At 49.1% G+C, this 20,816-nt stretch overlaps 1 protein-coding gene across 1 annotated transcript; it reads left to right on the top strand.

Moving 5' to 3' along the window:
- Positions 1-6,970: 6,970 nt before the first annotated feature.
- On the top strand, positions 6,971-9,196 carry lpar6a (lysophosphatidic acid receptor 6a). Its single transcript, XM_080007491.1, has one exon. The coding sequence runs from the start codon at positions 7,523-7,525 to the stop codon at positions 8,630-8,632; it is 1,110 nt and encodes a 369-aa protein (XP_079863617.1). The 5' UTR covers positions 6,971-7,522; the 3' UTR covers positions 8,633-9,196.
- Positions 9,197-20,816: the final 11,620 nt, after the last annotated feature.

Here is a 20,816-nt window from a genome sequence, read left to right as displayed (position 1 = left end):
CTTTATTCACTCAAGAAAAGTTGTCAAACCATGAGCTGTCCAGCTTTACACGCGTGGGGTTTAATACACTCTTTGGTGTTTGGCTGTTTGGGTGTTGGTGACACCAACCAGTTTTTTTTAATGCCACAGAGCAGAGGTCTTGCCTTGCTCAAGGGTGTCTCCCAGTGTCTCTCAGTCTCCCTCAGTGTCTCCCATCCTCCCTCGGTGTCTCCCAGCCTCCCTCAGTGTCTTCCAGTGTCTCCCAGTCTCCCTCAGTGTCTTCCAGTGTCTCCCAGTCTCCCTCAGTGTTTCCCAGTGTCTCCCACAGTATCTCCCAGCCTCCCCCAGTGTCTCCCAGTCTCCCCCAGTGTCTCCCAGCCTCCCTCAGTGTCTTCCAGTGTCTCCCAGCCTCCCTCAGTGTCTTCCAGTGTCTCCCAGTCTCCCTCAGTGTTTCCCAGTGTCTCCCACAGTATCTCCCAGCCTCCCCCAGTGTCTCCCAGTCTCCCAGTGTCTCCCACTGTGTTTTCCAGTGTCTCCCAGCCTCCCTCAGTTTCCTGAGCACCTCCCGGTGTCAACCTGTACTCTACTCTGAGGTGTTTCCACGTTAGAACGGACTAGATATCCAACAGAACCACCGGGTTCCGGTCTTCACAGTGTTCAGTACCGCTGCATGAAGCAAGAACGCACTTTTGCAGCCTTATTTGAGCGGCACTTTTTAATGTTTGCAAGCTGCTTTAAAATGATGACACAACTGAGAAGCCTGCTCGGGAAATTATACTGGCAAATATAAAAAGGACTTTATGGTTCTGGTCCAGGCGATACAGTCCTCTCTTGCTCAAGCCCTCTGTGGATCATCTCCGGATAGTTTCTGCACTCTGCAATTTAAAGCCACGAAATCTGGATCTCGGGCTTCAGCCGTTTGTTTTGGTACAGTGTGATGAGAGCCAGACGGCAGCTTTTAGGGGATAATCCCAGTTTAAATGATCCTTTATTGCACATTACTAAGCGGTGGTGGAATGCGGCGGTTGGTTCTTTGATCATTTCCACACAGACACATAGGATTCCACGGAAATTGACCCACTGAACTTTTTCGGAAAGACTCCAAACTCCGAAACCGGCAGCTCATGCACTCAACATTCGCTGGGCAGGGTGAGGGGGCGGGGGTTGAAATAAAGTAGACAAAACAGGAGACTCCAGGAGCATCCTGAAGCCACTTCTATGGCTTGTCAAGTTCCTCCAGCCAACGCAGCAGAGTGGAGCTGAGGGCCTGCGCAGCGCCGTCTAATTACAGACGGAGCATCTGGCACTTTCAACGGTTTCACTTCAGAATAAGAGGAAGTAGATTGTGGGCCACGCCGTTTGAAATATCTGAGCCGTGGTGGGATAACCGTTTTTTTTTTTTGTTTTTTTTTATGATCTGTTCATTTCCAATGGAACGCAAGTCATAACACAACCACAACCGCCACCACAGCCAACCCCTCGTGGCTTTTGTTGTTTGATTCTGTCATGGAAACCTTATCAATAATCTTCAGAAGGTAAATGCATTAAGCCATGTGTGGGCGACGCGGTGAAGGTGTTTTTTTTTTTTTTTGTTTGTTTTTTGTTTTTTTGTCTGCCGTTCTGTGAGTGATGGGGGCGTGTGCTCCTCCACCTTCCCTCTGCTGCAGTTCTACTTTCCATTTAATTTTACAACAGGCACACGCACACAGAGACCGTCCGTCGCTTAATTCTCCAGTTTGTAGTATCTTAACCGACCTTCAAAGCTACGAGTTTCGCTCTGCCTCGGGAAACTCACTTTAAATACCAAAAAGCAATTTAGGAATGCTGCCACACCTGTTTTTTCACCTCGAGAAAAATGGAATTAAAGCCTCAGCCTTAGGCCCACTTAATAATAATAATAATATCACTTGAATCGAGAGCTGAGCCGAGAGGCGTGCGGGACGGCTGGTGACCGTCTGGGAGCCAGCAGCCACGTGGGAACACGTCCATGTGGAACAGCTCGACCGGTTCTTTCACGCGGCGTCTCGTCCAACCAGATTTTTAAGTTCCAAACGTGCCGAGGGTGTCGGTGGTTCCAGGGGCTGTTTGCGTTGGCTCCGGCGGCGGACCGGGCCGAACCCGAGGGGTTTGGGGGAGCGGGCCAAGGTACATACAGTAGCATGCGCTTCCCAAGAACGTGCACGGCGGCTCGGATGGAGTTCATGACCCGCCACGGGTTTCACACCGCGGATCCGCGGATCTTCTGTCCGACCCTCCATCTGTTCCCAGCCGAGAGAAAGTGCGAATGCCACGAGATCATCTTCTAATACGAATCAAAAAGGAGCCGGGTTTTCACTTGAGATCCGCCAGCGGAAGTCATGCTGGAGGGCCTGGCTGGTGCTGCCGGCGGGGAGACGGCGCGCACGTCCTGGGGGTTTGCTTGCCCTCGTTGTGTTTTCACCACAAGCTCTGGACCTGCGTTGAGCGTCAACAAAAGACCTCGTGTGACGACGACGGACGCCGACGTTGACGCGCTGCTTTCGCGCAGAAAGGGAGGGGGTCTGCGGCAGGTTTAGTGTACGCATCACACCTGGACACATCCACCTGCGTGGTGATCCCCCAGCGCTGTAAACAGACTGAAAAACCCTCCCAAAATATGGGAACTGAGAGGCCGTCGTTAGGAACATGTCGTGTGGAAAAAACAAGTCACAACAAAGCTTGCGTGTATAAAAAAAGAATCGCCGCGACATGAGAAGTCAGAGGATCAGCAGACCGAAAAATAAAGACTTGGTTGAGGAAAGCCACGCCCAAAGTGACGTTGAGTTTGCTCCTAAGTTTTTGCTGTTTTATTTTTTAAGGAAATTCCCTTTTTGTGCGACCTCACCCAGATTCGGACGAGAAGGCCGACACCAATGTCATCCCTGTGCATCACGCTAACTGTTAGCACAGTGCATGGCTGCAGATGGGATCAGCTAGCCTAGCTCCAGTGAAATCAGGGGAAATACACCTTTGTCTCAAAACAGCGTCTAAAAAGCTGAATTCAACTGAACTTAACTAAGTTGACAAGGTTGTTGATCAAGTCCAACACATTTTATAGGATCAGCCCAAACGGCGTGGTAAGGATAATGGGGTTGGAGGGCGTGCAGATGGTGGCCCGGGGCTTTGCGGTGCTGTGGTTGCCGGTGCGATGCGGCTTTCTGTTTGCTTCTGTTGTGAAGCGCCTCTTCAGCTGCTCAAGTGCAGGTTTTGGTTGTTTTGGAACGTTGGGAGCTTTGGTTCTCATGGACACGGTTTCCAAGCAGCAACTCCAGGGCACCTGGGATGAGGTTTTCCTGCACAAAGTTCTTTCTTTTCTTGGGCCTTGGAGCCGTTGAGTCCTCTTTGCTGCTTTTCACCTGTTTCAACCATTGTTAAAACATGTTCTGTGTATAATATTTTGTGATCGGTTTTCTTATATAGATAGATACACATAATACATACACATAATATATACACATAGTACATACACATAGTATATACACAACACATACACATACACATAGTATATACACAATACATACACATAATACATACACGTAGTACATACACATAAACATACACATAAACATACACAAAATACATACATATAATACATACACATACACATAGTACGTACACATAGTATATACACAATACATACACATAATACATACACAAAATACATACACATAATACATTTACAAAATACATAAACATACACATAAAACATACACATAATACATACACATTCACATAATAAATACACATATTACATACACATAATACATACACATAATATACACATTGACTCATATGAGCTTAATGCATACATATGTAGAGTACATACATACATGTACTTATAGGTGTGTACACTATCACTCCACATGTGGAGGTATTTGGTATTTTCCATATTTGGGCTGTTATGGGTTAGGGTGTTACTCTGCTCTGTGTGTGGAGCTGGTGGAGCTGGTGGAGCTGGTGGAGCGTCTTGGCCTTGGGGGTGGCAGTGGCTTCCTGGCATTGTGGCTGTTTAAGGGCCCAGGGAGCCCGACCACATGTTTGTGTTTAGGGAGCACATACTTGCATGCGAGGAGCTTGTTTTTAATGTGCCGAGCGGAGCTTTGTGCCCGCCAGACAATAGCTGCTGTTTTCTCACCGCGGCCGCCGCTGTTTGTTTTTTTGAGGAGACGACAAAGTGGGAGACGGACGCCGCCCCCCCCCCCCGAGCCCCGGGCGTCCAGGCCCAGCGCCGCGTCGCTCGGCACCAGGGGCTTCGGGCGGCCGGTCGGAGGGTCCGGGAGGACGAGCGCAGAAAAAGTGACGTGCGCCTGAAACAAATGACACACGATGAAGCTTCTTATCATCAGCCGTAAAACAGGCAAGAAACACGGCGCCGGGGTCCCAACACGCTGCCTCCGCGGGGGGGGGGCGGGCGAGCCTTTCACCGACAAAAAACAACACCGACAATTTACTGTATCCACTGGCTCAACCGCAGATAAAGACCTTTTAAAGCGCAGCTAAGTCGTCCGAGACGAATCATCTATAAGCTGTGAATTCCTCCGTCCTGAGCTCCTCCGTCCGTAACAAAGGCCCCAATGTCCGTGCAGAGACTTCCCTCCTCAACACAGTCCCTGAACGCTGCTTCCACGGCGCTGGGAGAACCGTGGGCCCGGCGCGGACAAAGAAGCAGCACAGAGAGGAAGCTTTTTATTCGGACTGGTTTTGAAACGTTCCTTTCAGCGAAAATAAATAAATAAATAACCCCCCCCCCCCCCCCCCCCCCAAAATCCCCTGTTTTGCTAAAAGAAAGAGACACTGAGGTTTGAGTACCGCGGCCAGACGGCCAGTCAGACAGTCAGACAGTGAGACAGTCAGACAGTCAGACAGTTTGGGGTTCTGCTGTCTGGGGTCGTGTGTGTGTGTAAGCATGGGATCTTAGGGTTTCTCCAAGTCAAATAAAGAGAGTCAGACCCAAAGATGGACTTTCAAAATGTCTTCACTTATTTTAAAGTGGTAATCCGTCATGTGGTCTGTGTGGGTGGATTACGCTTTAAATCGCAGAATTCCATTAGAGAATGCAATGTATTTTTTGCTTTCTTGCGGGCTTGCGGGTTAGGGTTGTTGGGTTAGGGTTAGGGTTAGGGTTAGGGTTGTTGGGTTAGGGTTGTTGGGTTAGGGTTAGGGTTAGGGTTGTTGGGTTAGGGTTGTTGGGTTAGGGTTGTTGGGTTAGGGTTGTTGGGTTAGGGTTGTAGGGTTAGGGTTGTTGGGTTAGGGTTGTTGGGTTAGGGTTGTAGGGTTAGGGTTGTTGGGTTAGGGTTGTAGGGTTAGGGTTTCAGGGTCCGTGGAGATGGAGGTGAACTCCTCATGACCTCCATCGGCTCATGTTTATCTTTTTAATTCGCCTGTATTCAGATCATAATGTTGCTTGTTTCATTGGTGAATATAATAACTGTGCCTTAAGTTCTGATGTTTCCATTCTGACAAAGTTGAAGACAAAAAGTTTCCGTGTGTTTTTGTTTTCAATTCCAAACAATCAAATTACCTTTGACCTAAATCCCAGATTTCAGTGATTCAGCACAAAGATAAGAGCTTTTCATTTTTTCTCACAATGCTGTAAAAAAGACAGAAAGACGGAAAATCTGGGAAATGCCATTTTATCATTCACCAGCTTTTAAAGCTCTTTGAAATATCTTTCATATTACATCATTCTATCTATTCCACCACATCCTTGTGGTGGAATTCTTATTCAAAGTATTTGTATCATATTAGCTGTATTCAAATAGTGTAAATACTGGTAACTCAATATTGATGTTAATACACATCATTAGAGATTTTTTTTTAAACAATAACAATAAACACAAATATGAATATCAATAATATAATACCACAATATATATTAATTATGTTTTAGAGAACGTCAATATATACTGTATTTTTGTATACATAATATAATTATACACATATATTATACATTATCTAATTATTTATGATTCTAGACACATAATGATGGATATGATGTGTCATAATGTGAAGTCCTTCCAAGCAGAACTCAACACATTAGGCCCCGTCAAGCTGTGACTGTTTGAGTGGAATGCGCCTTTAACCCGAGCAGCAGCGCAGACAAAGGAGGAGGCGGGGCCGGGAAAAGGAGGCGGGGCCGGAAAAAAGGAGGCGGGGCCGGGAAAAGGAGGTGTCTCTAGAAGCCCCTCCCCCTCCCGTCTCTCTCTCTCCCCGTCTGTCTCTCTCTCTCTCTCTCTCCTCGTCTGTCTCTCTCTCTCTCTCTCCCCGTCTGTCTCTCTCTCTCTCTCTCTCTCTCTCTCTCTGTCTCTCTCTCTCTCTCTCTGTCTCTCTCTCTCTCTCTCTCCTCGTCTGTCTCTCTCTCTCTCTCTCTCTCTGTCTGTCTGTCTCTCTCTCTCGCTCTCTCTCTCCCTCTCTCTCTCTGAGTCTCTCTCTCTGTCTCTCTGTCTGTCTCTCTCTCTGTCTGTCTGTCTCTCCCTCCACTTCTCCTCAACTGTTGACAAACACCATCTGACAAAGCGGCAGGAGCGAGGAGCTTCCAGGAGGAGCTGGACCAAGGTCTGTCAGAGGAAGAGAGAGACAGACAGAGAGAGACAGACAGACAGAGAGAGACGGACAGAGACAGACAGACAGAGAGAGAGAGAGAGAGAGACAGACAGAGAGAGACAGACAGACAGAGAGAGACGGACAGAGACAGACAGACAGAGAGAGAGAGAGAGAGAGACAGACAGAGAGAGACAGGACGGCGTGGAAGTGGACAAAGAGAGAGAGAGGACGACGTGAACCTGGGGAGGGAGGCAGAGGGAAGGAGGGAAGGAGGGAGGCAGAGGGAAGGAGGGAAGGAGGGAGAGGGAGGGAAGGAGGGAAGGAGGCAGAGGGAAGGAGGGAGGGAGGCAGAGGGAGGGAAGGAGGGAGGGAAGGAGGCAGAGGGAGGGGAACACAGTCGCTTTGTCAGTCGGGCTCGGTGCTGCCCGTTGAGTGGAGCTGGTGACAGCGGCGCCGCGTCGACATCGCTCGGTCTGGATGCGACTCGGTTCCATTGCGGGACGGGAGCCGCGGCGGGGACAAGTGGACGCGTCCCCACAAAGGAGGGAGAGTTTCGCCATGAAAGGAAGCTCAGCAGCGGATTAGGAGCCTTTGTCCGCGTGGATTTAACTTTGCGTGGACTGGATTTGGCAGGAAAAACACGTGGGGATGTTAATGTGGCCGATTGAGTAAGTGAAGCTACTGTGTGTGTGCGTGTGTGTCTGCGGGGAGGTAGGGAAGGGGGTTAGGGGGAAGGGAGGACACAGCAGCCGGGTACTCCGTCCTTTCAACATGACTTAACCCCTCCACGCTCCCGGTATGGCTCGGGGACCCGGTAAACATGGCACTGGCACCGAGAGCAGCGTTGCCGGCGTTGAAGCTCGGCGTTGATGGACTGGGGTTCTTCGGCTGACGGATCTCCCTTCAGGTCGGATTTCGGGCGCCGCCGGCTGGACTCCCATCGTCCTATTCACTGCTCCTTTCCTTGAACCGCCCCCCAAACATGTTCAATGCCACAGCCCCGGCGAACAATTTCTCCCTGCGGTGGGGTGTCACACCGTCGCCGGGCGACCCCCTCTACCCGGACGGCGGCAACTGCACCAAGATGGACGACTTCAAATATCCCCTGTACTGCACGGTGTTCAGCATGGTGTTCGTGGTGGGTCTGATCACCAACGTGGTGGCCATGTACATCTTCACATGCTCGCTGAAGCTGAGGAACGAGACCACCACGTACATGATCAACCTGGTGGTGTCGGACCTCCTGTTCGTCCTGACCCTGCCGCTCCGGGTCTTCTACTTCATCAACCAGAACTGGCCCTTCGGCAGCGTGCTCTGCAAGCTCTCCGTCTCCCTGTTCTACACCAACATGTACGGCAGCATCCTCTTCCTCACCTGCATCAGCGTGGACCGCTTCCTGGCCATCGTGCATCCGCTGCGCTCCAGATCGCTGAGGACCAAGAGCAACGCCAAGATCGTGTGCGCCGGCGTGTGGGTGCTGGTGCTGGCCGGGAGTCTGCCCACGGGCTTCAAGCTGGAGACCACGTCCAAGAACGGCAACAGCACCACCTGCTTCGAGAACTTCTCCTCCAACCAGTGGAAGTCCCACCTGTCCAAAGTGGTGATCTTCATCGAGGCGGTGGGCTTCCTCACCCCGCTGCTGCTCAACGTGGCGTGCTCCATCATGGTGCTGCAGACCCTCCGGCGCCCGCAGACCGTCAGCAGAGGAGGGAAGCTCAACAAGACCAAGATCCTGCGGATGATAATAGTGCACCTCTCCATTTTTTGCTTCTGTTTCATCCCGTTCAACGTCAACTTGGTCTTCTACGCGCTTGTCCGCACCAACACCTTGAAGGGCTGCTTTGTGGAGTCGGTGGTGCGGACGATATACCCCATAGCGCTGTGCATCGCCGTGTCAAACTGCTGCTTCGACCCCATTGTGTACTACTTCACCTCGGAAACCATCCAGAACTCCTTCAAGAGGAAGTCGCAGGTCAACCGCTCCTATGACGTCAAGTTCTCCGAGGCCCTGCAGTCGGAGACCAGCTCCAACCTGCAGTGCAGCCTGAGGAACCTCAAGGCCAAGGTGTTCCACAACGAGTCGTCCGTCTGACCGGGGTGAACACCCATGAGTCCACAGCGCAGTCAGACCTCCGTGGGACAGTGGGAATGGAGTTTATGGGGTGGCTAATGACTGAGGCACCTGCAAAAAAAGTATTAGGAGTTCGGTCTTCCTCTCAGGGCAAATGCAAGGACCTCTCGGTGACTGGATCCGCCTTATGCTGATGGGTTGACTCTTCACAGCTGTGGCTCTGAAGGGACCTCTCCCCTGCAGTACGTCCCTCTCCTGTGGAATATTAACCCTGTTTTGCACAGTTGTCTGGAAGTGAAGTGGGATTGGGGGTTTAAAGACTCACGTGCAGGACTATGCCGTCATGTTGAGCGCTGCATGTATATATTTGTACATTTCTATGGTAAGTTGTGATTCTAACTGCAGAATAGTTTATATTAAGTTAACATTAATTAATATCTTGCTTTGACATTGGCTTTGCTCTGTGGATTAGAAACTAAAAGCGGGCTAGGGCATTCCCTTTTATCTGTGATATTTTTGTCCGTTTTCTCTTTTTTCTTTTGCAATTAAATGCACTGGCAACACAGATTCATGATACTGCACTCATGCCACTGAAATGAATTAAAGTCCTCTACTGTATAAAGAAACTTCTGGAATTTCTACTTTGTTTACGGAGTGTGATGTATTTGTTTAAATTGTTTTGCCATGCCATCAAAATCACGTTGAAGACTGACACTGAATAATGAGCCAGAACAGACGACATATGCAGTCGTGGAAGAAACAGTTTGGGGATTCGTTTATCTTCAGATGCTAAAATGGAACAAGAGTATTCAATGAGATCAGGTAATGCCGTCGTGACACAGCGTAGATAGGACCATAAAAATACTAGTGGAAGTGTCTATAGATCCATATCTGTATATATCGTTCTCAGCAAATGACAGTTGGTGAGGAGGAAGTGAAAGGTGAAAGGTCGGCCGTTTGGCCACGCGGGATAATTCTAGTTTCCTGTCACAGCCGCCGCTGGACGCCAGGTTTCATGGCGCTGACACCCTAAAGATGTGAGCTAAACGCCCATCCTCGCCACCGCCCTCCCCGGAAAAAACTCTTTTCTCTTCCAGGGTTAGGGTTTGGATCTCTTTAGGGTTTGTGTCGGTGAAAGCTGCACGGTATATCCATACACTTTCCATCAACCAAGGATTCCCTGTTTCACAGTCCCGTCGCACCCTCAGCATCGCCTGCACCAGTAAATGTGTAAATCCAACCGGGTGCAATGAAAACATCAAAGCCGCTTTTCAGACGGCGCCCAGAGGACGTGCAGCGGGGCCCGGCGTCCGCGTCCAGGCTTTTCTTTACAGTCCACGAGAGAAAGCGTGGTCAAAGAGCACTCGCACTTCAACGCCCGGATGTTGCATTTTCAACGTGTGACTGGAAAAACAGACTCGCTTTGGTGTTTTTTTTGTCTTTTTTTCTCGTTTTTTTTTCTCGAGATGCGGCATCGACGCAGGGTGCAACGCAGGGAGAGAGCGCTAACGCAAAGCACATGTTGCTTCGGTGCGTATTGACTTAGCCTGAAGGTCGGCTGGAGGTGCATTCTACCCACTGCAGCTACGTGTGTGTGTGTGTGCGTGTGAACCAAGCCACAGGGGTCAGAGCCGCAGCTGCTGTGAAAACAAACATCTCGCCCAACGACCTGAAGCGTCTTCACAGGAAGCTGCCTCGGAGGAGACGTGCAGCTCGGCCTCAACGCGTCCAGCGAGAAAACAGCCCGAGTGCCGGCGTCGGGGCTGACTTTTACATCAAACATTATCTGGCGCCGCGGTACGGACGAGGGTGCGGGTTGCGTATCCAGACGCGGATAGACGCCTTATCTGGACATCTGGTGCACGTCGCATGTCTCCTGGGGAAGGGGTCCGGCTGGAGACAGGCAAACGGGGGGGGTATTGATTGGAAATTAACACAAGCTCGATGTGGAAAGAAGAGCCGCGCCAGAGGAGTCCAAACGCAGATCCCTGGTGCCACCACGGAGGAAATAATCACAGAGCGCGAAGTGAACCAATAAGGGAAGCTGTTGTGAGCGGAGCGGGCCTTCCTCAAACAGGGCGTCAGTCCCCGACATCTGGACGAGCAGTTTCTCTTGTGAAACCGCAACCAGAGGAGAACGTCCTCATCTCACCCGGGCGTGTTCCACGCTCAGTGCGACGGCCCCCGAAGAAAAACGAAAGGAAAGGCACGTTGAGGTGGACGACAGGGTGTTTGTTTGGTTGGGCATGTAACGGCCCCTCCGCTAACTCAGCTTTAATCCCGCCCGCCGGGGGCCCGGGCCCCTGACGTGAACCTTGCGGCCTGCTTTGCGTGCACAACCCTTATCTAATCAGTCTGACTTTCTCTCTGACCGTTGTGTGAGAAAACACAGGCTCCTGCCGCCTGTCGCCAACCACTCACTCAAGTCACAGCGGGAGTCGGCGCATTTGGATTCATACGCTGAATAATAAACGTATATTCTCTTTAATGTGATCCGAGCTGCTCTGCGGGGCTGGATGTTTTATCGACTTATTACACTTGGACTAAACTTGTTTTTGGACCAGAACATCAGGGCGAGTCTTTCTAGGATGAACTCTAACATCTCACACAGAGAGAGGGAGAGAGAGGGAAAGTGTAAAACATGTCTCGCCGGCGTTCCTCAGGGTCCTGGTCCGGGGCCCTGTCCAGGTCTAAGCCTCTGAGACACCATCTACGTGAGACGTAAACAAGCTGTGGAACCTGGACGTGGGGCCGGACGGGGTCACTGCAGCCTGATCGTCCAGCGAACCTTTTAATCGCTGCTTTGAAGTCCAATCTCCACCGACCAACGATCCAGCGCATTGAGAACTTGAGTCGATAGGGATTTTCTCCCGGGGCACTGACTGGGACCCCTGAGTGTGTGTGAGTGTGTGTGGGGGGGGGGGTGAGTGGGTGAGAACAGGGTGAAGTCTCCGCCCTCGGATCCACTTCAGTGCTCTGCATCACATGAGGAGGGAAGAGCCTGGCAGCGCTGCAACCTTGGATGGTGGCAGGGGGTGGGGGTGGGTGCTGGGTTGGGTGGGGTGGGGTGAGGTGGATGGGGTTGGGGGGGGGGGGGGGGTCTCTCCTTCCCCCCACAGGAAAACCTTCAGGAGGAAATAGCTGCTATTAAAACGATAGGGACGGCCATTCCAGTTTTTTTCCTTTGGAAAAGCAACAATTTTCCCACACATTACACCGTTAAACTGGATTCACATTCCGCTTCTCTGCTAATTGCGATGGCCCCCCGTCTGGGCCCCGCTGGGTTCTTTTGTTTCTTTTCGGTAAACAGGTAAATCATTAGGCTATAAAGGCTTTGTGGCCCTCGTGGGAGGTTAGCCGGCCTGCCTGCCTAAAGGCCGTGTTTTTCCTGGCTGAGAGGGAGGCGGCGGTGGCGGTGGCGGCGGTGGCGGCGGTGGCGGCGGCGGCTGGCGGCGGCGCGGTCCGCCACGCTGTGGGGGAGACACAGGGCTGTCAAGCTCCATCTGCCTGGAAATGGTTTGGAAAAAACAGCAAAACACAACAGCCGCACTCATCCCAAATCGCAGGCACCACTAGGCTCATAACTAGCGGTGGAATGGGAGTGTGTGTGTGTGTGTGTGTGTGGGAGAGCCGGGGGCCAAATAACTGCATCAACCGGTCACATGTAATCCTCCCCAATGCCGTCTCCTCGGACCATAAACAGCTCTTATCGACCCCGGCATGAGCCATTAGACAAGATCAGCCATGTGTTGCATAAGAGCCGTGGAATGGAACAGGGAGCGTCCGCAGATCGCTGATAAAAACACACTCCCTGCGCCGCAGCGGGGCCCCCCGTGTGCGCTGCAATGCTGCGGTCCCGGGCCCCCGCTTAAGGGAGAAAGAGCCGTAAAGACCAGATGGAGGCCGGGCCCGTTCTGAGGTCGTGAAAAATAGATTCATAAAACATGCTGCACTGAACCCTCACGTACTTACCAGATCATCTGAATAAAGAAACGAACGTGAAGGTATTTAAAAATGCGTCGCCCGCACAGACGTCCGGTCGCAGGCGTCCCCGAAAATCAGCCTCAGGATTCTCTCATCATTGCACCATTTCATCATTGCACCAAGGAAGATGACACCGCGTAGGGCTTTGGGTGCCGAAGGTTGGGCAACATGTTGCGTGTGTTAGTCAACGTGTTCAGTTGCGTTTCGTAGGAATCCCAGATTTTACAGTTTTGTTTTTTTTTGGAACCGGGTTGGGAACTGCTCCCAAACATCCAGCCTCACGCAGCTCCTCGCAGACGCCGACGTCACGGTGAAAGCAAAGATCACTTGTTCTGATTCACTGTAATGGTGAAAGGAGGGGCGAGGGGTGTTTACTTGTGTTTGTGTGTGTGTGTGTGTGTGTGTGTGTGTGTGTGTGTGTGTGTGTGTGTGTGTTTGTGTGTGTGTGTGTGTATGTGTGTGTGTGTGTGTGTGTGTTACAGCGTACCAGCACAGAGTACAGCTTGTGTCACCGATAGTGAGTCTAAGTGATTGAGTGAGGCCCTCCGCTTCACTTTCTCAAGGTGGACATCCCAGTTTATAAATCCTCCTTATCTGAGGCCTCACACACACACACACACACACACACACACACACACACACACACACGCAGACACACACTGTTCAGACCTGTCCGTGAATTTCCCCATGGGTGAGGAGAAGAAGGAGACTCAGGTGTCCTGTGGATTCCTGTGATGTTTCTCGTTTTCCCAGAAATCCCGTTGACTGCAATCTCAGTGTTTCCCCTCACACCCGATTCTATCAAACCACGAGGACAAACCGGAAGCCCATTCATTCCTGTGGGGAGTCGAATTTGGCACGCGGGAAGCCGTGACGCGCCGCGGCACCGGATTCCGACGTCCAACACTACGACCGGGCGTGGCGCTGGGCGTTGGGCAAGTTTTTGATTGGAACTGGTTTGTGTGAATACAATGTTATTTTTCGCAATTTGCAACTGACGCGATTAACTCATCGGGGGCTTCTACCTTCTACCTCCTGGGGGGCTTCTACCTTCTACCTTCTGGGGGGCTTCTACCTTCTACCTTCTGGGGGGCTTCTACCTTCTACTTTCTGGGGGGCTTCTACCTCCCGGGGGGCTTCTACCTTCTACCTTCTGGGAGCCTTCTACCTTCTACCTTCTACCTTCTACCTTCTGGGAGCCTTCTACCTTCTACCTTCTACCTTCTGGGAGCCTTCTACCTTCTACCTTCTACCTTCTACCTTCTGGGGGCCTTCTACCTTCTACCTTCTGGGAGCCTTCTACCTTCTACCTTCTGGGAGCCTTCTACCTTCTACCTTCTACCTTCTGGGGGGCTTCTACCTTCTACCTTCTGGGGGGCTTCTACCTTCTACCTTCTGGGAGCCTTCTACCTTCTACCTTCTACCTTCTGGGGGGCTTCTACCTTCTACCTTCTGGGGGGCTTCTACCTTCTACCTTCTGGGGGGCTTCTACCTTCTACCCCCTGAGCCTCATGTGGGCCCAGAGCCTGCAGCCCAGCAGGGAGTGTGGGTCAGATGAACTATCTGACCCTCCAGTGATTAGAGGAAAGGTCACGGGTTCAACGCCGACAATACCCAGTGAGCAAGAGGTCGTTTGGAGGGGTTCCAGTGATTCCTGCTGGAAGTGAGTCCAGATAAGGTTCTTGGAATCACTGGGAGTAAACGTGGAGCCATTTTTACCTCAAGGAAATCAATTCAATGAATAATTCAGAAAAACAATGAGCAACTCAAAAGAAAGAAGTACTGAGTCTTCATGATACTTCAGCTGAAGGTTCTCACAAGGAATAGAATGGAAAATTCCTTCATTACAATGTGGGAATGAATTAACACATAAAAATATAAAAGCAAACGTCATCATGTGAATGCACGTGTTTTAACATTATATTCCTTGTCAGTGCTTTGGTTCAACTTCAGGGTCTTTGAATTCAAGGCACGTTTCTATCGTTTCCCAAACGACCAAAACAGCGATGTCAGCGAAATATAAAGTGTTGATAATTAATGCTGTTGTTCCCCATGTAGCCATGGAAACCACGGAAACCACGTTCCCCCTAACTAGTTGTGATTGGGTTAGATATTCGGCTAATCCAGTTAAATGTGAATGGAACAGCTGTCAGCTCCTTTGTGGGACCCGACCCCGGAGCTGTAAAAAAACCCAACATAAATCCAGATCAGGTTTTACGCTGCGTGGGACTGGATTCATCACATCCGCTCGCTGAAACACACACTCACACACACGCCGAAACAAATGTCCGTAGCACGCTGCTCAGCACACACACACACACACACACACACACACTCATGTTTAGCCCTGGGGTCATAGTGTTCCCGCTCAGGAATTTCCCCTGTGCCTCCGCGCCCCGTTGACCGAGCTGAATATTTTACATTTTAAGCTCAATGTTGGAAAAATGTCAGAAATCTTAAAACAAAAAAAAAAAAAGCAAAGCTGCAGCCCTGTGAATATTCTATATTCATATATTCACCCTGTTTAGAACATAAATATCTGGATATTTGTTCATATCAAAACTATACTTCACACAGTATATATCTGGGAACAGAATCACAGTTATCCCTTGAGTTGTATTGTTTGAAGGTTTTATTATTTCCTCCTGTACTGTGACTCTCTGCCAGGACCATGCTGCTGTTAAATGAAGCTGTATTCCAGTGGTTGGTTCACACATTCTACATGACAACACTTTCCTGATGACTCGGCTCACATTTCAGGATTTTACATTTAAATTGTTGGCTTTGGAAGACGTCGCCACACGGTGAGAAACCTTCCTTAAAATAATCTGCGGGGTCCAGCTGACGAGCATGGCAGCACAAATCTTCGTCCATGTTTCTTACGTCTTACGTCATATTTTGCGTTTGTTAATTCCACATTAAAGCATCGGTGCGTCCGCCATTTTGAAAAAAGAATGAAAAACAAAAATATGTCAACAATTATAAGTGACTGACAGAAATACATGATGTGACCGGAGCTGTCAGGAAACCATTTCTCACTTGGCTTCTCACAATACCGTTAACCAACAAATAGACAAAATAATAAAGAATAATAATAAAAAAACAGGAAAAAAGTGAGCTATCATCAGGAAAGGGTCAGTAATGGAAGATGTGTGCGCTGACTGGGAATAAAACTCAATTCAACACTGGTATTGACCTGGACGTCGGGGTCCCGGGGGTCCAGGGGGTCACGGTCCCCTGGACCCTGGACCCCCGGGTTATCTGCAATGCTCCAAAAACAAGAGCCACAATTAGCCCCGTGCATCAGACACAAAGAGGCAGAATAGTCCAGGAGAGCGAGCGACGTGGAACTGCACCTGGAAACACATCTTCTGCTCAGATGATGCCGCTCGACCTGAACACCAACGAAACAATGAACAATAACCATAAACAATAAACAATGAACAATAACCATAAACAATAAACAATGAACAATAACCATAAACAATAAACAATGAACAATAACCATAAACAATAAACAATGAACAATAACCATAATGATAATGATAATGGATAGATGTATAGCCAGATAGATAGACAGGCAGACAGACAGGCAGACAGACAGACAGACAGACAGACAGACAGACAGACAGATATATAGATAGATAGATACATAGATAGACAGACAGACAGACAGACAGACAGACAGACAGACAGACAGACAGATAGATAGATAGATAGACAGACAGATATATAGACAGACGGACAGACAGAGAGATAGACAGACGGACAGACAGACAGACAGACAGACAGACAGACAGACAGACAGACAGACAGATAGATAGATAGATAGATGGACGGACAGATAGATACAGACAGACAGACAGACAGACAGACAGATAGACAGATAGATAGATAGATAGACAGATAGACAGACAGATATATAGACAGACGGACAGACAGAGAGATAGACAGACGGACAGACAGAGAGATAGACAGACAGACAGACAGACAGACAGACAGACAGACAGACAGACAGACAGACAGACAGATAGATAGATAGATAGATAGATAGATGGACGGACAGATAGATACAGACAGACAGACAGACAGACAGACAGACAGACAGATAGACAGATAGATAGATAGATAGATGGACGGACAGATAGATACAGACAGACAGACAGACAGACAGATAGACAGATAGATAGATGGACGGACAGATAGATACAGACAGACAGACAGACAGACAGACAGATAGACAGATAGATAGATAGATAGATAGACAGACAGACAGACAGACAGACAGACAGATAGACAGATAGATAGATAGATAGATAGACAGACAGACAGACAGACAGACAGACAGATAGATAGACAGACGGACAGACAGAGAGATAGACAGACGGACAGACAGAGAGATAGACAGACAGACAGACAGACAAGCCGCTGACGTCTGCGATTCATTTCTTATGTTTTGTCCGACAGAGAAACCACAGTGAAGCATGAGTCAACCTGGCGGCCACGGCGGCAGCAACAAGAATGAAAGTGAAAAACAATTGACTGCGATGGGAGGCTGGAGAAGAGGCCGTCCCCTCCGCTGCCATTGATCTATTATGGACTCCGCAGGAAGGAAGCCGGGGAGACGGGGTCAACGTCCGACCCGTCCAGGGGGGCGGGACGCTCCCTCCACGCCGGGGACGCCGAGACAATGGAGGCCCAGGTCTGCAGCGGGTTATCGAGGAGCAGAGAGGCGGCGGGAGCCAAATTTAACCCTCGCTGGTCCTCAACCTGTTGATGCATTGCAGCTCTCCACCGTTCTACTGTCCCTCCCGCGCAGCAAAGGCCTGGAGGGAGACAATGCAGGGTCACGTCGGAGGATTGGGAATCATCACTCACAGAAACACATAAATACATATCAATTTGGTGTGGTAATGTGGTATATGATGATCATCGAGGACCACACCACCCAGCACACAAACTGTTCACCCTCCTACCTTCTGGCAAGTGGTACCGCAGCATGCGGTGCAATACCACCAGGTTCAGGAACAGCTTTTTTCTAAAGGCCATCAGACTACTAAACTCACCAAACACGACATGAACACGACACCCACAAAGACCAACTGACTGCACAATATTTACATTTTTACAATACATATGTATCCCCTTGGTATACCTATGTATCATCTTGCTGCTAGCTTTGTACTGCACCTTGTTACCTTAATAACATACCTCATTTGACTTCTTGAGTATATTAAGACTAACCTTAGTCTTGTTGTGTTGTTGTGTCTATTGTTGTTGTCTTTTTGCACTTTCATGTTATATGTTGTGTGTTACAAATACTACTGCACATTTGGAGTATGGGGAAAAGCAATTTTGATCCTCTGTGTAATTACGTGTTGCATGGTACGATCGACAATAAAGTACACTTTGAAATTTCAACTTTGCGCTTTGATACACACAGTAGTGGCACAGAGGCTGGAACCGCTGCGTCCAAGTGCTTGGTTACGAACAGGAAGAGCCTCCACCACAAGGAACAAACAGAAGAGAGAGAAGCGTGAGTCACGGGGGCTCCCCCTTCCCCTCCCAGCGAGGGCGTGGAGAGATGTTCCACCATCGCCCAAAGCTTTATTTAAATCCAGGGAGGGCGCGCACACAGATAAAAGCCCCTTTGACGACGCAGCCGAATATATATATATATATATGTATATATATATATATATATATATATATATTCAAAAGTAGTCAGATACACAAAGAAAGCCATAAATAATAGAAAAAAAAGGGGAGAAATTTTCCAAAAACAAATAAATAAATAAATAAATAGCCAAACAAAAAGTAATAAAAAATGAAATAGCCAAATAAAAAATATATATATGAACAAAATATACAGAATCTAAAATATGTGATCGTATACACAGGAAGTTAAGTGTCAGTACGGCTGCCACGACGGCTGTGGATATAGAATATTATTATAGATGTAGATATATGCACACTGTCACTCTCACTTTTTATATACAAAGTATATATATATATATAAATAGATGTATACTTTACAGGATCAATAGATAGGTATAAAATAATACAGGTATGGAGAACAATGGATGCGTAGGTTATTACAAAAAAAAATTGTTAAAAATTGTTTACAATGTTTTAAGAATTGTTTGCAGAGTGTGTGTGCGTGTGCCTGCGTGCGTGCGTGTGCGTGTGTGTGCGTGTGTGTGTGTGTGTATGTGTGTGTTTGTGTCCATATATTTTTGGACCCAAAGCCCAGATATTCACTGAGCTCAGCTCTCCAATCTGTGGCTAAAGGGAACTGAGACAAGGTTGCTGGCACAAAACCCTTCTGGAAGCGTCGCTGGGAGCCAGACAGAGATCAGGGGTCACTTTGCATCTGTGGGGGGCTCTTCCTGCTGGAGGCGGGGGACGGGGGGACGGGGGGACGGGGTCCAAAAACCAGGCCACGACCACAGACACCAGGACAGACAGACGACTGGATGTGTGTGGATAAGGAGGGAAGCTGCTGGTTTGTTCTGCAGAAACAGGCTGATAGGACAGGAAGTGGAGCAGGGATGGGACCAGGCCATGACGGTGGTTTACAGGGGAGCGGGGAAAAGAGGTTTCTTTTAAACTGCTATCAGATATTTATTTAGAATAGCAAGAAAAAAAAAAAAAAGACCGAACCCCTACAAGAGCGAAAGTTCCTCGGCTGGTAAATATCAGTCTGTCAGCTCAAAATCACTTCCACATTTCCTGTTGAGCGGTGCAACTTGCACGCGAGGTGGAACTCGGCACAACACAACTCAGTATCACGTAACTTAGTATCACGCAACTCAGTACTGCGCAACTCAGTACTACGCAATTCAGTACTACGCAACTCAGTACCACCAAACATAGCGTGGTTCCCCTGTTTTTCTCCGCCTCAAAGAAACGTCGAAATTCATTTTTCTACTTCATCAAACCATCAAGATCAAAATCTCATTTCCAACAGATTCTTATATTTGATTAATATTCAAATTCATACAAAACCAAACAAACAGTTGAGTCCAGTCCCACGTTACAGAACAACACACGCTACAGTCGTTGGAACAACCGTGAGGGCGTCACTGAGACACATCAGAAGCGTCTCCACATCCGAACATTTCAGATCCAAAAAGTGCGGCGTGGACGCAGGCTCTGCAGCCCCCTCGGCTCGGACGGTCGTTCGATCAACACACTGAAGGACATTTACGGAAGGGGAAAAGGACAAACACGTGTTTGTGACCACGCCCGAAGGCCCCTCCCTCTGTCGGAGAACAATACATTCAAACGGAAAACCCTCTTCAGATTAACTTCATTATAATTGCGATTCAAACGGACCTGGATCCGCGTCCTTCCTGCGACAGGAAGTCGCACTGAATCTAGTTGCGCTGGAGTCCGTCCTCAACCTCTGCAGCGCTGAAACCTCCCTGACCCCTGCTCTGTCCGCCTCACAGCCTCTCAAAATGCACTTTATTTGCTTATTTTCCATAAAGTTCGATCTGCAAAATATTACAACCCGGCTGCAAGTGATGAACCGAAAAACACACACGTCCGAAGGCAGACAGGCAGACAGGCAGACAGACACCCCCTCTTTCCTTCCTGCTTTCAACAACTAGATTGCCATCTCCAGCCGCACCGCCCCCATCAGGTCACCCTATCACCCGCAATGCTCCGCTCACAGCGTCCGACGAGATGCGGGCGAGGGGCCGTCTCCTCGCCATGTGGCCCCACGGGGTCCGGTGCCTACGGCACCCTTCTGTTTCCGGGAGAGGTTCTCTATCTCCTCAACCCAGGTGTTAATAATAATAATGTAATAAAGTAATAAAGTAATAACGTTGTTTCCATCGCTCCTGTTGATGGCAGCGTGTTGCTCAGCCGCTGAGGAACTTCCCACTCCACCGCAGCTTCTCACTGCGCTTGGCTGCAGCTGAACGGGGAAACCAAAAGCAGGAATCAAACAAGAACAGTTCTGTTTCAGGTAACGACACGTTTCACCAGTTGTTTCAGGGTTTTCTTGACTCACCAGCAACAAATCAGCTCCTTGAACAACATCTGCACTGATGTGAGAGGTTAGAAGGCGTTTGCATGGCCTCCTACTGCAGCCAGCGTCACGCTCTGGATGCACCGACAGAAATTATATTATCTATAAGCCGTATATCTGATACAACTACTAAAAACTAGATTAAAAAAAAGAGCATTCAAAGGGGGTTTCAGGTTTTTC

Source organism: Zeus faber (genome assembly GCF_960531495.2).
Source record: "Zeus faber genome assembly, chromosome: 9".
Classification (NCBI taxonomy): Eukaryota; Metazoa; Chordata; class Actinopteri; order Zeiformes; family Zeidae; genus Zeus; species Zeus faber.
This window is presented reverse-complemented; position numbering and strand designations above follow the sequence as displayed.